General features: G+C 37.0%; 1 protein-coding gene across 1 annotated transcript; it reads right to left on the bottom strand.

Moving 5' to 3' along the window:
- Positions 1-9,108: 9,108 nt before the first annotated feature.
- Positions 9,109-14,066, bottom strand: SC5D (sterol-C5-desaturase). The gene is made up of 4 exons (XM_006895609.1): positions 13,857-14,066; positions 12,958-13,090; positions 9,890-9,990; positions 9,109-9,564 (listed from the first exon to the last, which is right to left on the bottom strand). The coding sequence occupies exons 1-4, from the start codon at positions 14,064-14,066 to the stop codon at positions 9,109-9,111; spliced, it is 900 nt and encodes a 299-aa protein (XP_006895671.1).
- Positions 14,067-15,842: the final 1,776 nt, after the last annotated feature.

Genomic DNA, 15,842 nt, shown 5'->3' on the forward strand with positions numbered 1-15,842 from the left:
GGTGAAGTCTCTCTCAGGGAGGAGTGATAGGGAATGGCAAAGGACACACTGACAAAGGAGATTAATCAGAACTGGCTTTGGCAAGCACTGTGGCAATTGGACAACTAAAACAGACTTTCAAGGGGGGGAAAAGAGGAACGAACTGGGGGGAGGGGGAGGCTAGAGAAAATAGTGCAACAGTGAATGAATAGAAACCCAAAATCTCTGTAAATGTTCATTAAAATTAATAAAATTAAATAAAAATATTAATGTTCTCCAGCCTTTCCCAAGTTATATAGTAATTTTTAAATTTGTTGTTCCTGAGCACTGTATGGTATTCTGTCATGTGAATGTACCATAATGTCTCAGTCCATTCAATTGTGGTTGGACATTTGAGCTGTTTCTATGTTCTTGCAATGGTGAATAATGCTGCTATCAACACTGGTGAACAAGTCTCCATTTATGGCTCAGTTCTAATTTTTTGGGGGGTGTATATTCCAAGCAGCTGAATATCTGGGTCACATAAAATTTAATGGGAGGAGACTACTCCATTGGAGTGCCTGATGAATTCAAACCACTGACCTCATAGTTAACAAGACACCATGCTACACCATACACCACCAGAGCTCCTTATAAGACAGTTGGGCATAGTTTTAAGATCTTCATCCAGAGGTAAAAGGGGAAAAGAGGTTGTTTAGTGTAGTGAATGAATCACTTAACATGGCCCTTCTAGCTATTGTCCTTGTGATTTCTACACAGTATTTGGTTGGGACCATGCACGTAGTATTATAATCAAATGTCCAAAGAGCTGAGTTGGAAAATAAAAAGGAATGAACTCGCTCAGCATTTCTGAACCTGAAGGAATGGAAGAACAAATGCAACCTCGATTTGCAATACTTAAGAATGCTGTGGGCAGAATGTTGAGTGACCCAAAAATCATCAAAAGAAGGTGGAAGGACTACAGTCACTATACCAAAAATAACTGGCTGACAGAGAATTTAATGAAACCACATATGATGAAGAGCCAACGGGGATGAAGGAGGAAATTCAAGCTGCTCTGAAGGCAAAAAAACAAGGTCCCAGGAGTTGACAGCATTCTAATAGGTGTATTTCAAAACACAGATGCTGCCCTGGATATGCTCACCAAGTTGTGCCAAGAATTCTGGAGGACAACTTCCTGGAAGAGATCCGTATTTATTCCTATCACCAAAAAAAAAGTGACTCAACAGAGTGTGGAAATTATCGAGCAATATTATTAATATCACATGCAAACAAGATTCTGCTGAAAATTATCCATCGGCAGAGAACTGCTAGATGTACAGGCTGGGTTTAGAAAGGTTGTGGCACTAGGGACATTATAGTCAATGTTAGATGGATCTTAGCTGAAAGCAGAGTACTAGAGAACTATCTCTATCTGTATTTCATTGACTGTAGGCATTTGACTGTGTGGATCCCAATAAATTATGGCTAACCTTGCGGAGAATGGGAATCTCAGAACACTTGATTGTGCTTATGCACAACCTATCAGTTGGACCAGGAAGCAATTCTCAGAACAGAGCAAGGGAACACCGCTGGTTCAAAATCAGGAAAGGAGTGAGTCCGGGATGCATCTTATCTCCATACCATTTCAATCTATGTGCAGAACAGATCATTCGGGAAGGTGGGCTTTATATGGAGGAATGAGGCATCAGGATTGGAGGAAGACTCATCAACAACCATCATCATGCAAATGATACAACCCTGCTTGCTGAAACTGAGAAGTACCTGAAATGCTCACTTGCTGGAGGTCAAGGACTCTAGTCTTCAATATAGATTAAAGCTCAACATCAAGGAAACAGATTCTCATCAGTGGGCCAATTGGCAGCACCATAATAGATGGAGAAAAGATTGAGGTTGTTAACAATTACATTTTGTTTGGCTTCACAATCAATACTCTAGGAACTGGCAGTCAGGAAATTGAAAGACTAAGGAAGAGCAATGATGTCAGTCTAGAGACCAAGGTGCACCTGATCCAGGCTATAGTCTTCACAATTACTTGCTATGCATTAGAGAGCTGGACAATGACGAAGGATGACAGAAGAATTGACGCATTTGAGTTGTAGTGCTGGAAAAGATTCTTGAATATATTATGGACCGCCAAGAAAAGAAACAGGTCTTGGAGAGGGTGAAATCAATTTTCTCCTTGAAGGCTAGGATTTTGAAGTTCCATCTCACAAATTTTGGGCATGTAGTCAGAAGGGTCCAGTCCTTTGAGGATATCATGCTCAGAAGGGTGGAAGGACAGTGCAGGAGAGGAAGACCCCAGAGGAGATGGATTGTTATATTAACTAAGGCAATGGGGTTAAATGTAATGGAGTCATCGAGACTGGCTCAGGACAGGGCAGGCTTCAGAGCTACTGTACATAGGGTCACTATGAGTTGCAGGCAAGGTAACAGCACATTACAGCAACAACATAGTGCAACAATTTTGTTCAGTATTTGCCAGGTAAAAATGAAAACACAGATCCAAAGACTTATAAACAAATGCGTACGGCATCTTTATTTACAATCACAAACAAAAACTCAAATATCCATGAACAGATATATGAATAAATACAAGGATGGTATACTATAATGGGGCACATTATTCAGTAATAAAACAAATGAGCTACAAATACATACACATATAAAAACAGATTAATGAATATCAATACTTATTGAGCTTAAAAAAGAAAAACCACCACCACAAGAGCACATACTGTATGATTCCACTTACATGAAATTCTAGGACAGGCAAAATTTATTTCCAGTGACAGAAAGTAGATTAGTGATTAAGTACAGCTGGAGATGAAAGGGAGATAAAACTCTGAAAGTTCCTCTCTTGTTTGAGGGTGATGGTTACATGAGTGTCCACATTTGTCAAAGCACACTGTATCATTTAAAACGGACCATCAAATTTTAAATTACATACAGTTAGTTTAGAAAGAAAGTGTCCTGATGAAGAGGAAGATAAAAGTCACTGTTTTAATACTGGAACAGGTACTAAGGTCCTAGGTTTCTTTTAACTTTTGTTTGATAGCATATATAAGAGGACCAACTTTTTCACTTCTGTAAATTTTTTAGGGAGTAACACTGCAAGATAAAAACAATACATAAATTAAATGAAAGAAATGAGAAAAGGTAAATTATGCATAATTTTATTTATTTATTTTTTTTACAAAGGCAAGGCTGGTGTGCCCAAATTTATTGAAAATATTACAGCACAGCAAAAAGACTCAAATGGCTCCACGTGGTGTTTTGAAATTCATCCCAACTGTGGGTTGAGTGAAATGCAGGTTGGACAGACTGCCAAAGTCCAAGAGTTTCAGCATTTCCTTAGTATCAGGATCTACTTCAATGATCTCCTGATCCAGGGCTGAAACCTCTGGTACATAATTACCTCTCCTTTCTCTCTCCTACTCCTGCAGCTTAATGGAGATGCCTCTCACAGGCTCTCTCTGAATCTGCTTCACCAGATGTGTGACATAGCCTGCTATCTTGTTCCGGAGTTTCTTGCTGGGAATAATGGCGATCTCCTCGCACACGCGCTTGTTCGTGTGGAAGTCATTACCCAGGTGCGTGCAGTATTTCTCAATGATGACCCGGGCCGCCTTCTTCACGGTTTTGGTGTGAACGCGGCCCACGTTGGCGGGTCCTTGGTGAAAGAGTATGCATACTTTTAAATGGCTATGTTTTTATATTATTTTGTGCATGCTTAAGTTTCATTTATACAAATCATGAGTAGTGAAGGTGCTCAAAAATATGCTGCACACACGTCTGCCTTCTTAAATAATCAAATACATGAAATATCTGTAAAAATATTTAATAAATGACAAAATAAATAAAAGGTGTGAAATGTTTAGAAGAATCTGATCTGTCATTTGTAAGCTAAACTGTTAGTAAAAGTTGAGCTTAAAGATTTAAGAAACACTATGCTTTGAACTTAAAGCAAATATTGACCAAAAGAAATATTTATAAGATTTTTTTTTCTATACCAAAATCTCTGACAGTAAATAGTGTGGATACAGAGATTGGCACATTATTTCTTTCTCAACAAATTTAAATTACTCTACTTTCAAGAGAAATTCAGTTTCTTCTATTTCATCTCAAAATCATAGATTGGTTTTATGGTTTATAATAGTAATGTATTTAAGAAAATAACAAAAAAAATTCTATCGTATAACCTCTATAAAGGCATTTATAAATGTATTAACTTTAACTGTTCTTGTATTATTTTATTCTGTACCCCTAGGGACAGTTCAAGGGAGGAAGACCCTGGATAAGATGGATTGATTCAGTAACTACTAGGGCAATGAGAGTAATTGTCAGAGTCATGAGACTGGCTCAGGACAGGGCAGGCTTCAGAGCTGTTGTACATAGTGTTGCTATGAGTCATAGGCGATGGCATATAACCACCACCCTCTAGTTAACTTCATGTCTTATACTCTCTAAGTCCAAGATGGAACTAAATTTCTAGGCTGCTGCTTCTCTCTCATTTGATCTCGGCTCAAGGACTATGCTAGGTGTGATGACAATAACCACGGAGAACCCAAGATGAAGAGGCACCAGCATAATTTCCATGGAAGCCCCAGCTGATATTATTGTGCCCTTATTTATAGATGATGCAGGGCAGTGGCATGATTCATTCTGCTACACGTCAACTTCCCATGAATCAGAGCCTACATGAGAGCAAACAACACTTAATCCTGAGGTAGGTGCTATTTTCATCAATTTATAGAAGGAGAAACTAAGGGTCATGCAGTCAGCCAGTAACAGGCAGGGTTCAAAATCATCTATTTAAAGTCCTGCCACAGTTCCTCTGAGATGGAGAACTATCCTACTGAATTTGCCCTTTTATGGTTCAATCAATCAAATCCATTTTGAGGGTCTTCCTTTGCATGCAGTGTTAAGTGGTATGTATACAGATTTATCCAGTCCAGTGACTTGGGATGAGGAGAGAAAAAAAGGAATAGAATCTTATCCTTAATACAGGGACCTTCTTTGATTCCACTTTATCACCTACTTTGCCTCTAACAAGGAATTCAACAAATGTCTCACTAATGAATAAATAAGAACTGGAATCTCACAGAAAACAGGATGAGCCTACATATTACATATATATACCTAGGGCAGTATGTAGCACCTAGTGGGATTCATTATGAAGTCAATGAAGAGAAGAACATTCAGTTAGTATTTGTTGATGCTTGGGATCCTTCAGTAATCTTTCTGCATGGTTTAACACAATTATGATTCAGAGTCTTTGCTTTCAGGGTCTTGAGGGTATAGAACAAATAAAACACACACATAACTAAAATAGAGACAGGAAGCAGAAAATGTCAATGGAAGTGGGCCAGTCGGTGTTTATAAGTTTGAAGAAGCTGGGAAGACTGTAAAGGAAGCTCTTTCCCCTAAAGCTGCCTATTTCCTTAGAAACCCTTTTTCATGCTGGCCTTGGCAATGATGTGGCTTTAAGCATCGCTTGTATTTGGATTAATTCCAACTTTCTTTGTTCTGATTTCCCCCTCGTTATGACCTTCTTCAGGCATTGTAAATGTTATATATAAAAATAGAACTCATAATTTATCTTCCACGTTTGTCTCCGTCTTCCCAAGGATGGAAGGAAGGAGGACTCAATGCTACTGGGAATGAGAGGCTGGAAATTCACAGCATGCAGACAGAGAAGCAGATGAGGACTTAATAAAGGTCTTTACATTTTTGCAATGTATTCTCTCACCATCTCCAGCCACTTCACCCTCCCACCCAAAATGTGACGTGTACCCTCAACTATTTCTTCTTGTTCTACACTAGAAAAGGCCTTAAAAAAATCAACATTAAAAGTATTTTTCATTTACTACTTCTGTCGCAGGGGACCTCTGAATTCTTCTAATAGCAAATAGAACATGGCAGTGGTATGTAAAAAAACCCAAAAAAGTCTGAACTATACTAGTCAGCAAGAGCAGCACTTGAGAAGGTGAGAAGGAAGATGATTTTTTAACATCTACAAGTAGTAGCCTCTCTCAACCCATAAAATATGTCCTTTTTTACACTATAAACAATACACGTATACGAATCTACAGAATAACACAATTGGAGACAGGAAATTGCACTAAGACAGTCTGTTCACCAGGAAACTGAAATGCTTCTATGCTCAATCACCTTTGCATCTTTGAGATCCTAAAATAGAAGAGAATAAACGCAAGGCTATGGCTGATTGGCTGGCTCTTCAAGATATTTGTTTCTTTTCTGCAAGACACACAGTCAGTTCTACTTCTTACGATCTCTCAGTAAGAAGGCCATATGACTAAGATTTGTGGAGAGAAGGGATCTGAACTACTCCTAGACCTGATATGTAAGAAATTCCCTGTGTACAAACTCTGCCCTCTTAACTTTCTCTACTACATCAACTCAGAGGATTTGAGGGTTGAGAGAAAGGCAGAGAAAACAAAAGCTTGAGTTTCCGAAGGGCTGTAGATAGATACTCACTGAGCAGAAACCTCTACTGAGGCCTTTTTAAAAAACAAAACCAACAAACCCCCTGTTGAGTTGATTTCAACACATGGCAACCCTACAGGATCAAGGAACACTGCCCCATAGTGTTTGCAAGGCTGTAATCATTCGAGAAGCTATTAGAGAAGCTTCCTACCACAAAGCAGCTGGTGGTTTCAAAACTGGAACCTTCTGACTAACCTAAAGCTTAACCACTCACTGCACCATGGGAAAGTTACTTCACTTCTCTGAGGTGTACTAAGGTGGTGTAACAGTGCTTGACCAATAAGAAAAGCTCAATAAATGTTGTGTGCCAACAGGCTGAGGCTGATTCAATATAAAACCATTATTAGGAAACAAAGTTTCCTTCTCCTTAATTTCTTTCTTTTCTTAAATTACTTGGAAACTTGTTGGGAGGAAAGAGATAGTGAGAAGCTTTCAGCTGTAACTATCAGCTGCAAAATATCCATTAGTAGACTGACGGTCTGATACAGAAATATGAAGACATGATCATTGTAATTGTAGTCCAAACAAATTGTTTATAACAAGGCCCAAGCCCATCCTACATAAACAGCAACAGAATTCAGCTAATACAAACAGCTCCAGCTTTTTTTTCCTGATAAAACTTCACCAACAATTCTAGTTTTTGTGTTTTTTGTTTGTTTGTTCGTTTGTTTTTTTTTTTACAATTCTAGTTTTTAGTGACTGGCAAGTGCTTTCAAGAGCCACACAGAAGCAAAATGAGTGACTGATAACGTAGTTCTGGTGGCGTAGTCCCTACAAAACTATGCTGCTAACCCAAAGACTGTGCTTCTGTGACAATTCAAATCCACCAGCATCTCCTTTGGAGAAAGATGAGCAATCTTCTCCTATGCAATTTACAGCCTCTGCTGGAGGGTCAGCAATGAGTTGGTTCTGACCAGAATTTTGCAATGAATTTTGAGGTTTTTCTATGACCTTCCAAAAGAGGGAGTAGTGAGCTTCTCAACCAGAAAAGGATAGAACCCAGATCAGTAAAGAAAGCTACAACACAAGCTTCACTGGCAGAAGCTATGATGGGAATGTAACCAGACGCACTCCAGCTTGAGCATCAGTTGCCTGAGCATCCTGATATGTACAATATTCCTTTTCCTGGAAAACCCTGCCTCTTCTCCTCAAAAAATGTTAAACATGAGCCCTTTGTCACACACTTAATCTAGAAATGCTCCTGCAAAACTTGCCTTTCCAAAACAGGATTTGTAAATGGTACAAGTCTCTGTCTCTTTTTATTTGCTGCAAGTAAAAATAATTTGGACATCAAACAATTCAACTAAAGACAAAAACACTCATTTCTAATAAACATGTGAAGTACAGAACGAATGTTAAGTCCTCCTTCCCTCTCTTTTCCTTTGACACTGATTATCCGGGGTCATTCTAATGCAGAACTCAAAGACCACATTACTTCTGATTTCAGACAGACATAACATTTGTATAAAGACTATTTTATCCTGTTACAATATTTAATGGAAACAGTTTAATAATAATCATTATCAATTTTTATTATTTTTATATAATTTATAGGACATCTTTGTAATATCTGTTACAATGCACACTTATTTATGAAGTATTTATTAACTCCTTTTGCAAAAGAAAACAAGAACAAAGAGGGAAGAAGCTAGAAAATAAGACTTCCAAACTAACTGTCAGTGATTGGCTTAAATCTCTGGCAATTATTTAATAGAAAAGTATTCATTTGTAACTCTGAAAGATATCAAAAGTGCAGTGCATTTAATTAAAAACTGAGCAGGATCAAATATATTATTCGGGTACCAAGTTTCCCTTTCTAAATATATTCCGATTCATCGACTTCATATCTATTTAAAAAAATGGCTTTAAACAATGACCAACAAAATTTTCAGTTAAATAATACCAGATCTGGCTGAAATAATGATATTCTTAAAAATTCCATTTTATTTATTCATCAGTAAAGTGTAAATATTTGACAAGGTTCCCAGAGAATGGACTTCCTGTAAATAGGAAGGTGAAAACTCTTATTATGCCTGCTATTAATCAGGTCATTTATATAACTGCGAATATGTTTTTTTTTTCTCTGTAAATGTTCATTAAAATAAAATAAATCAGGATTTTTTTCCCCTCACATTTTGATGTTTTCACATGAATAAAGTACAAGTAGTCATCTTTATCCCAAAACCCAAGACTTAACCATTCCAAAAACAGTAATCACTTTTATATTAGTATTTTTTTCTGTTATGGTTCTTAGTCTTGGTATTATTAAGCACAAGAGATGTTCCTCAATGCATATGAGAGGACAAGAGGTCAAAGAACATTGCCTAGTCTCTTCAATAATTTATTTCTTATCCTTTTAAAAACTGACATTGCAGGTAAAAATAAACTATGACTCTGTTGGCTGAAAAGACCCAAGTTGTCCCTTACACCAACACCTGGAATTTTAATCTTAAAATCAAAATTCTGGAGCTCACAGCATCTTCCTTTGATCTACCATTATAATCACTGCTCAGCAGGACCTACAACGCTGATTTTCAAAAGGTATCATTTACCCGCTACGACTCTGTTGTATGCAGATTATTTTTACTTATTAAAAATAATTAATAATTACACAATAATCTACTCATTCTTTGTACATGCTTCATTGAATAATTTTTCATTTTTACAATCATTTCCTGCATGGCAGTTGCATTCTTCTTCTGTCATTTTCTTCACATATGTAAGTGGCCCCTTCCCTTCAAAAGAAGAAGGATTTTTGAACGAGCCTCCAATTCTATCCCACAAGGTAAAATACTGTCCATAGTTATAGTCAAAGAATAGGTGGTGGTCTGTATGATGAGCTGCACCATTGATAAATGGTCTGAAGATTTTGGGGACACGAAAATCACCATCATGAATGGAAATTGTCCAGATGTTGACCATGACATACAAAGTTAAATAAACCACCTTGTGTAAGGGAAAAAGAAAAGGGTATATATGGTAAGGCAGACCCTGAAGGAAACCATCCACAGGGTGAAAAGCATGACTTGCAAATGGAGTAGTGATCTTCCAAATATGGTGAGGTTTGTGTATATTCTAGAGAAGAAAAGGACATCATTATCACCACAAATATTATCCAGCACAACATTCAATTTACCTTTTCAAACTCATGTTACAGAAATGACCTAACTGAAAATTTCCATCCATTTTATAAAATGCCCATGGCCTTCTCTGCTCTAATATAGTAAAATTTTAACATTATCTTTTCAGATCCCCAAAAAGTATGAACAAAATATGCCTGGCACCTGTCATGACCATCACTACTTATTATTTAACATGGAGAAAATTCTTAGAGAATAGAAGTTAGATTCATACAGTGGTATACATAATTTTTCCCTATTTCCTCTATAAATGATTTTACCTTATAAACAAGCCGATGGTGAAGGCCTCTGTGAATCCAATAGATCAACATATCAGTGAAAAAGAGGAAGGATATTATGCTAACAACAAGTTGAATCCAACCTAGAAGAAACAACAGAGAACATTATAACTAAGGGTGGTTTTCAAGATCAGAGTTCACCTTTCACACTTATGTAAGCTCAAAACATGATCTGGAGGCAAAGGCTACAAAAGCAACTGATTTAACTTATTACATCATAAATTAATCTCTACCAATTACATCCAAAATGTCTTATGAAATGTCTCACCTAAAGGAGTAAACTTCATCAAACTATCAACATTTACATGAGGGAGTTCTGGGTGGTACAAAAGATTACATACTTGGCTGCTACAACAAACTAAGATCGAAAGTCCTACAGAGCAGTTCTATTCTGACACAGGCTGAATAGGAGCGAAGAGGACAAGATGCTATTTCACAGCCTTTGGACACTTTTGGTAAAACAGAGGGTGAGTGAGAGAGAGGGAGAGCTTAACAAGGCAGACTGACAGTGGCTGCAACCCTGTGCTCGAACACAGCAACAACTGTGCAGATGGCAAGGACTGGGCAGTGTCCTGTTCTGTCTTATACATGGCAGCCACGGGGCGGAAATGGATTCAACACCCCACCTACCCATGACAGGAAAGGACACTACAGAGGCATCTTCACTTCATAAATGTTAGAAAAATGCTATTCAATAATATTCTGTCAAATGATTCCAAAACCGGTTCTTTCTACGAACTACCTCATTAAGCACAGTTATTGATTCTATAATCCAACCATTTCTGATTTCCTGAACCTTACCCAGTACTTATTCCTGTACTTCTGCTTTACTAATAAGGATGGTTTGTGCAACATCTTCCTCTTAACCTAGCTTTAAAGTCTTACCCTCCAGGCCTTTATTTTTACTTATAATCCTGTCCATTTTTCAAGGCCCGGCCAACTCACCACTTTAATGTATAATTTTTGTTTTCTAGTCTAAGTAACTACTTAAATTGTGATTTTAATAAAAGTTTACAGAAAGCTTGGGTTTTCACTCATTCATTGTTGCATACTTTCCTCCCTTTCTCTTCCCCAGTCCACTCTGCAGTGCACCTCTTGTTCCAGATTGTTGTCACATATAAAATGCCTAATCATATATCCTTTCAGACAGTTCTTTCTCTCATTGGTTCCAATGCAGTCTTCATTATCTATCCACTCTTTTCCTATGCTCCCCTTCCCATGTTAGTCCTATTTTATAACAGCAGTATTATGTAGTATTTGTCCTTTTGTGATGGAGATATTTCACTCAGCATAATGTCTTCAGGTTAACCTATGTTGTGCAATGTTTTATGAGTTCAATATTTTTCAGTGCTGCATAATATTCCATTGTATAATTTATTTATTTTTTTTGGTCAGAGAGAAAGAGAGCCAGTGCTAGCAAATCTGGGTTAAAATTTCAGATTTATTCACTGAGTACCTAACTTGTGAAAATCATTTCTCTGTATACTTCACACTGTCAATGAAATGAGTGTAACAGTCTACAGTCAACTATACCATGCTGAAAGTGCTAGATCTCACCTAAATGAGCACATCTGAACCTACCTCCCAGAACTATAATGTGAGGAAAACTGAATGACAGATGTAAGGAGCTTAGAACTATAGCTTGCATATAATAAACAATATATTTTATCATTGTTTTAAAAAGCTTTTAGTATCAGCTCTGGTGGCATTGTAGTTAAGGCCTTAGCTTGCTAAGCAAAAGACTGGCAGTTCAAATCCATCAGCTGCTCTGAGGTAGAAAGATAAGGTCTTCTGCTTCTGTAAAGATTTATAACCTTGGACCAAATAGGCAGCTCTACTTTATCTGACAGTGTCTCTAGGAGTCAAAACCAACTTGATGGCAGTTGACCCAGTGGCTACAACAATGGGCCAACGAGAATAGTGACTGGGAGGATGGTGCAGGTCAGACAGTATTTTGTTCTGTTGTACTGCGAGTTGGATGAGTTGGAACCGACTCAATAGCATCGAACAACACAATTTTCAGAAATGAATCCTGAATAAATAATTTCAGAATTTCCCAAAAATTTAGTCACCACAGGACTGTGAGAGTGTGTGTGTGTCAGTATGAGAGACAAAGCAACAACTTGGCAGTACAACAATTAAGAATGACTTACATGAGTTATGTATAGTTGTCCACTGAAATACTGTTAGCTAATAAACTAAGCCAATATCTAATGACAAGAAAATATAGCCACATATTTCTGAGAGGAAAAAAAACAAGGGGGGTTCCAAACCAGTTTCATTTTTAATGGCTTAGTGATCTGCCACTCCAAACATAAGTGGTTCGAATCTACCAGCTGCTCTAAAAGATGGGCACTCTCCCCCACGTGACTTATAGCCTCTGAAAACCTACTTAAGAGTCAGCTAAAAGTTGGTTCTGACTAGACAGCAATGTGTAGTAGCAGTAGCGGCACAGAAAAAAAACAAACTGGAAGATACATGACAAAAGATATACTCTTTCGAGGTGGCAGAAAAAGAAATTTCTAAAATAGCTATTTTCTTATTTTCAGCAACTGTCATTTATTCTTTTTTTAAAAAATAAGTTTCATTTCTTACTAAGAAAACAAATGCAAGGGTCTATCTTTAATCAAATGAGGGCTGTTGGCATAGTAGGTTAAGCACTGTGTGAGGCTAACACCAAGATCAGGACATCAGTTCAACCCATCAGCTGTTCCACAAGAGAAAGATGCGGCTGTCTGCTTCTGTATAAAGATTTATAGCCTCAGAAACTCTACGTGACAGTTATACTCTGTACTGAAAAATCAATAAGACTCAGAATCAACCAAATGGCAGTGGCTCTCTTTAATCATTCCACCTTCCCTCAGGCAACAGACTTTTAAAATTATACTAAAGAAAAGCAAATATGTGATGAATCCATGCCAACAGGACAAATTATTAAAATAATTAAACAACTTATTATTTTAACTGAAAGAAAAAAAAAGAGGGAGATTTTGTTCTTTAAAGAAATTAACTTGTGCTCAAATCATCTTTCTCTTCAATAATCTACTTACCATATGGAAACTCTCCTACTTCATCATATAATTTGCTATAACCTCGCACTTCTACTAAGAACAAGAAAACAGTGGGAATACTTATCCACGGCAAAGACTGGACAGTAAACTTAATTTCTCGATAGACTTGATTCTGAAAATCAAAATTGCAATACTTAAAATCAGAATGATTGATTTAACATAAATATATATCAAACAAAATCAGCATGAACATATTCAGGGCTGGATTTTGAAATCTTTTTATTTCAGAGTGCTCATCAATTTGACGGTAGTGAGTCTGACTTTCAAATGGTTTCGAGTAAAATTTTCGTATGTGGGAATATACGTGCAAGAAAGACATCCTTTAACAGGAAGTAAATGCAACAAATATTTTAAATTTGAAATTCTCCTTTCCACAAAATCTTTATTCTAATTTCCATTTCAGAATAATAATTTCTTTCACAATTAATTTCTATCCTTACCCTTACCTCATTTTTTTTGGGGGGGAAGTGGGGGTCCTTTTAGAAACTGACAAATACAAGTAAGTCAAATAGAAAAAAAATTTAAAAATTTTTAGCCTCACTATCTTATCTAGTCAAATAAAAACATGGTAAAAATATTTAATTTTGTAAAGACTTACATTCAAAGAAGTATATTTATCACAATTAGTAAAGTCACAGTGTTTACGAAGATACCAGATCTATTATTTGGTTTTTATTTTTTAAAATGTTGCATCCATTTATTTGTTTAAAAGGAAGGACAGGAGAACAGTTTACTGAAAGTGTCTAATTAATTGGAGTTGATTTCATACACTTCATTTTAGGCTAAATATAATCAGTTTAATCTGAAAACTTCACAATACATCCCATCATTATTCCACTCTTAACAAATTCTATAAAGTAGGTAAGAAAATCACTTACCTTTAAAAATTGTGGGTGTTTCATCAAAGAATGATCAAAAATAAAATAATAGCTTATTGAAGCAAAGAGAAAATAAAGGATAAAAGCACCAATATTTGTTAAAATTAAGAGACTAATAGTCTGTCGGAAGATGTTATCCTCTGGCCATGACACTGGATAAGCATATGGTGTGAAAAAATAATAATCAGCAATGTTGAGTACAAGATCCATCTTATTTCCTAAAAGATAAACATACAGTAATTATTTTACATTTCTATTACCAAAAAAGGTCCCATATGAAGGAACTATATGAAGTTTCTGATTTAAAAATTACCATATGAAAGGAATTCCTTAAAAGTAACGCTCAGAGCAAGAAGAGAACTACAGTATCAACTCCAGTCCGTATGATATACATGGGGACACGAAAGTTCAGTTAAAGAAGCTGAAGCCCTGCGGTGTTTTTGAGGTCATCAAGCTAGTTAGTGGTATACACAGATCAAATTTTATTTATGTGTTCTTTTCTGAACTTGCCTATGGCAACATACCAATTCTGAAAACATGGAAACCAGGTTACCAGTTAAGAAGACAGATATTTTACTTCTTCAACTAAATACTTACCAGGCACTGCAAGGGGGAAAGATAAGCAGTCTTCTCCCACAGTTTTGATGCTGCTGTTGCTGTGTACCATCAAGTCAGAACAGACTTATAGCTAACTCTCAAGATGGTTTTCAGAGGCAGTAAATCACACGGGAGACTGCCCATCTATCTCCTGCAGAGAAGATGGTGGATTTGAACCGTGTGCTGTTGAGTCGGCAGTGCAGTTTCTTACCACTAGCCCACCCATAGTTTTAGAAACCCAATGAAGAGTCACTATTTGTCAGTATCAGCCCAGCAGCAATGTTGTTGTGAGGTCCTGTCAAGTTGCCTATGACTCACAGCAATTCTACGAACAATGAATCTAAACTTGTGCCATCTTTATCATCTCTCAAATACTTGAGCCCACTGTTACAGTTACTGGGTAAATCCATCATATTGAAGGTCTTTCTCTCTTTTGCTGACTTTCCACATTTCCCAGCAGAATGTCTTTTTCCAACAAAAAGCCCTTCCTAGCAGCACAACTGCACTGCACCAGGGAATATTCAGTACTCCTCTCCAAAACTCAAAGGCATGATGATTCTTTCATCTTTGCTCATTGTCTAGTTCTCAATCAGGTGCACTTTAGTCTTTAAAGTGACATCATTGCTCCTCAGTACTTTGTAGGACTCAACAAATATATGGTGTTTGTTGCTCTAACAAATCTAAAAAATCTGTTCTACATATATTTTGAAAAGGTATGGAGACAGGATGCATCCATAATGCACTCCTTTCCCGATTTTGAACCATGGTGTGTTTTCTTGCTCTGTTTTGAGGACTGCCTCGTGGTCTAAGTATAGGTTTCACATGAGCAAAATCGGGTTTTCTGGGATTCCCAATCTTCTCAAGCTTAGCCACAATTTGTTGTGATCCACAGTCAAATGCCTTTGCATAATCAGTATGACACCAATAGACATTCTCTGGTACTCTCTGCTTTCAGCCAAGATCCATCTGACATTTGCAATGATATCCGTAATGCCACAGCCTCTTTTAAACTCAGCTTGTATTTCTCTGTCAAGGCACTGTTCCAAATTGCTTTTGGATGATCTTCAGCAGGATTTTGCTTGTGTGTTATCATTCAATAATTTCCACACTTTGTCAGATCACCTTTTATTGGAATGGTTATAAATATGGATTTTTTCCAATCAGTTGGCCAGGTAACTGTCTTCCAAATTTCTTGTCAAAGCCTGGTAAGCACAGCCAGGGCTGCATCTGTTTGCTGAAATGTCAATAGGTATGTCATTAATTCCTGGGGTCTTGCTTTTTGCCAATTCCTTCAGAACAGCTTGACCTCCCTCTTTTATCACCATTCCTCTTGGTCATATATTATTTAATTAAATTCATCTGTGCTTGCCAATTCTTTTGGTACGACAA

This window comes from Elephantulus edwardii, unplaced genomic scaffold (assembly GCF_000299155.1).
Source record: "Elephantulus edwardii isolate Elephantulus edwardi_28Jun2011 unplaced genomic scaffold, EleEdw1.0 scaffold00171, whole genome shotgun sequence".
NCBI lineage: Eukaryota > Metazoa > Chordata > Mammalia > Macroscelidea > Macroscelididae > Elephantulus > Elephantulus edwardii.

Bases quoted from the DNA above. Each gene is read 5' to 3' on its own strand.
- SC5D (XM_006895609.1), bottom strand. From the start codon at position 14,066: ATGGATCTTGTACTCAACATTGCTGATTATTATTTTTTCACACCATAT. The intron at 13,091-13,856 runs GTAAGTGATTTT...TTTGATTTTCAG, and splicing joins AACACCCACAATTTTTAAAG to AATCAAGTCTATCGAGAAAT. The intron at 9,565-9,889 runs GTAAAATCATTT...TTTCTTCTCTAG, and splicing joins ACCATCGGCTTGTTTATAAG to AATATACACAAACCTCACCA.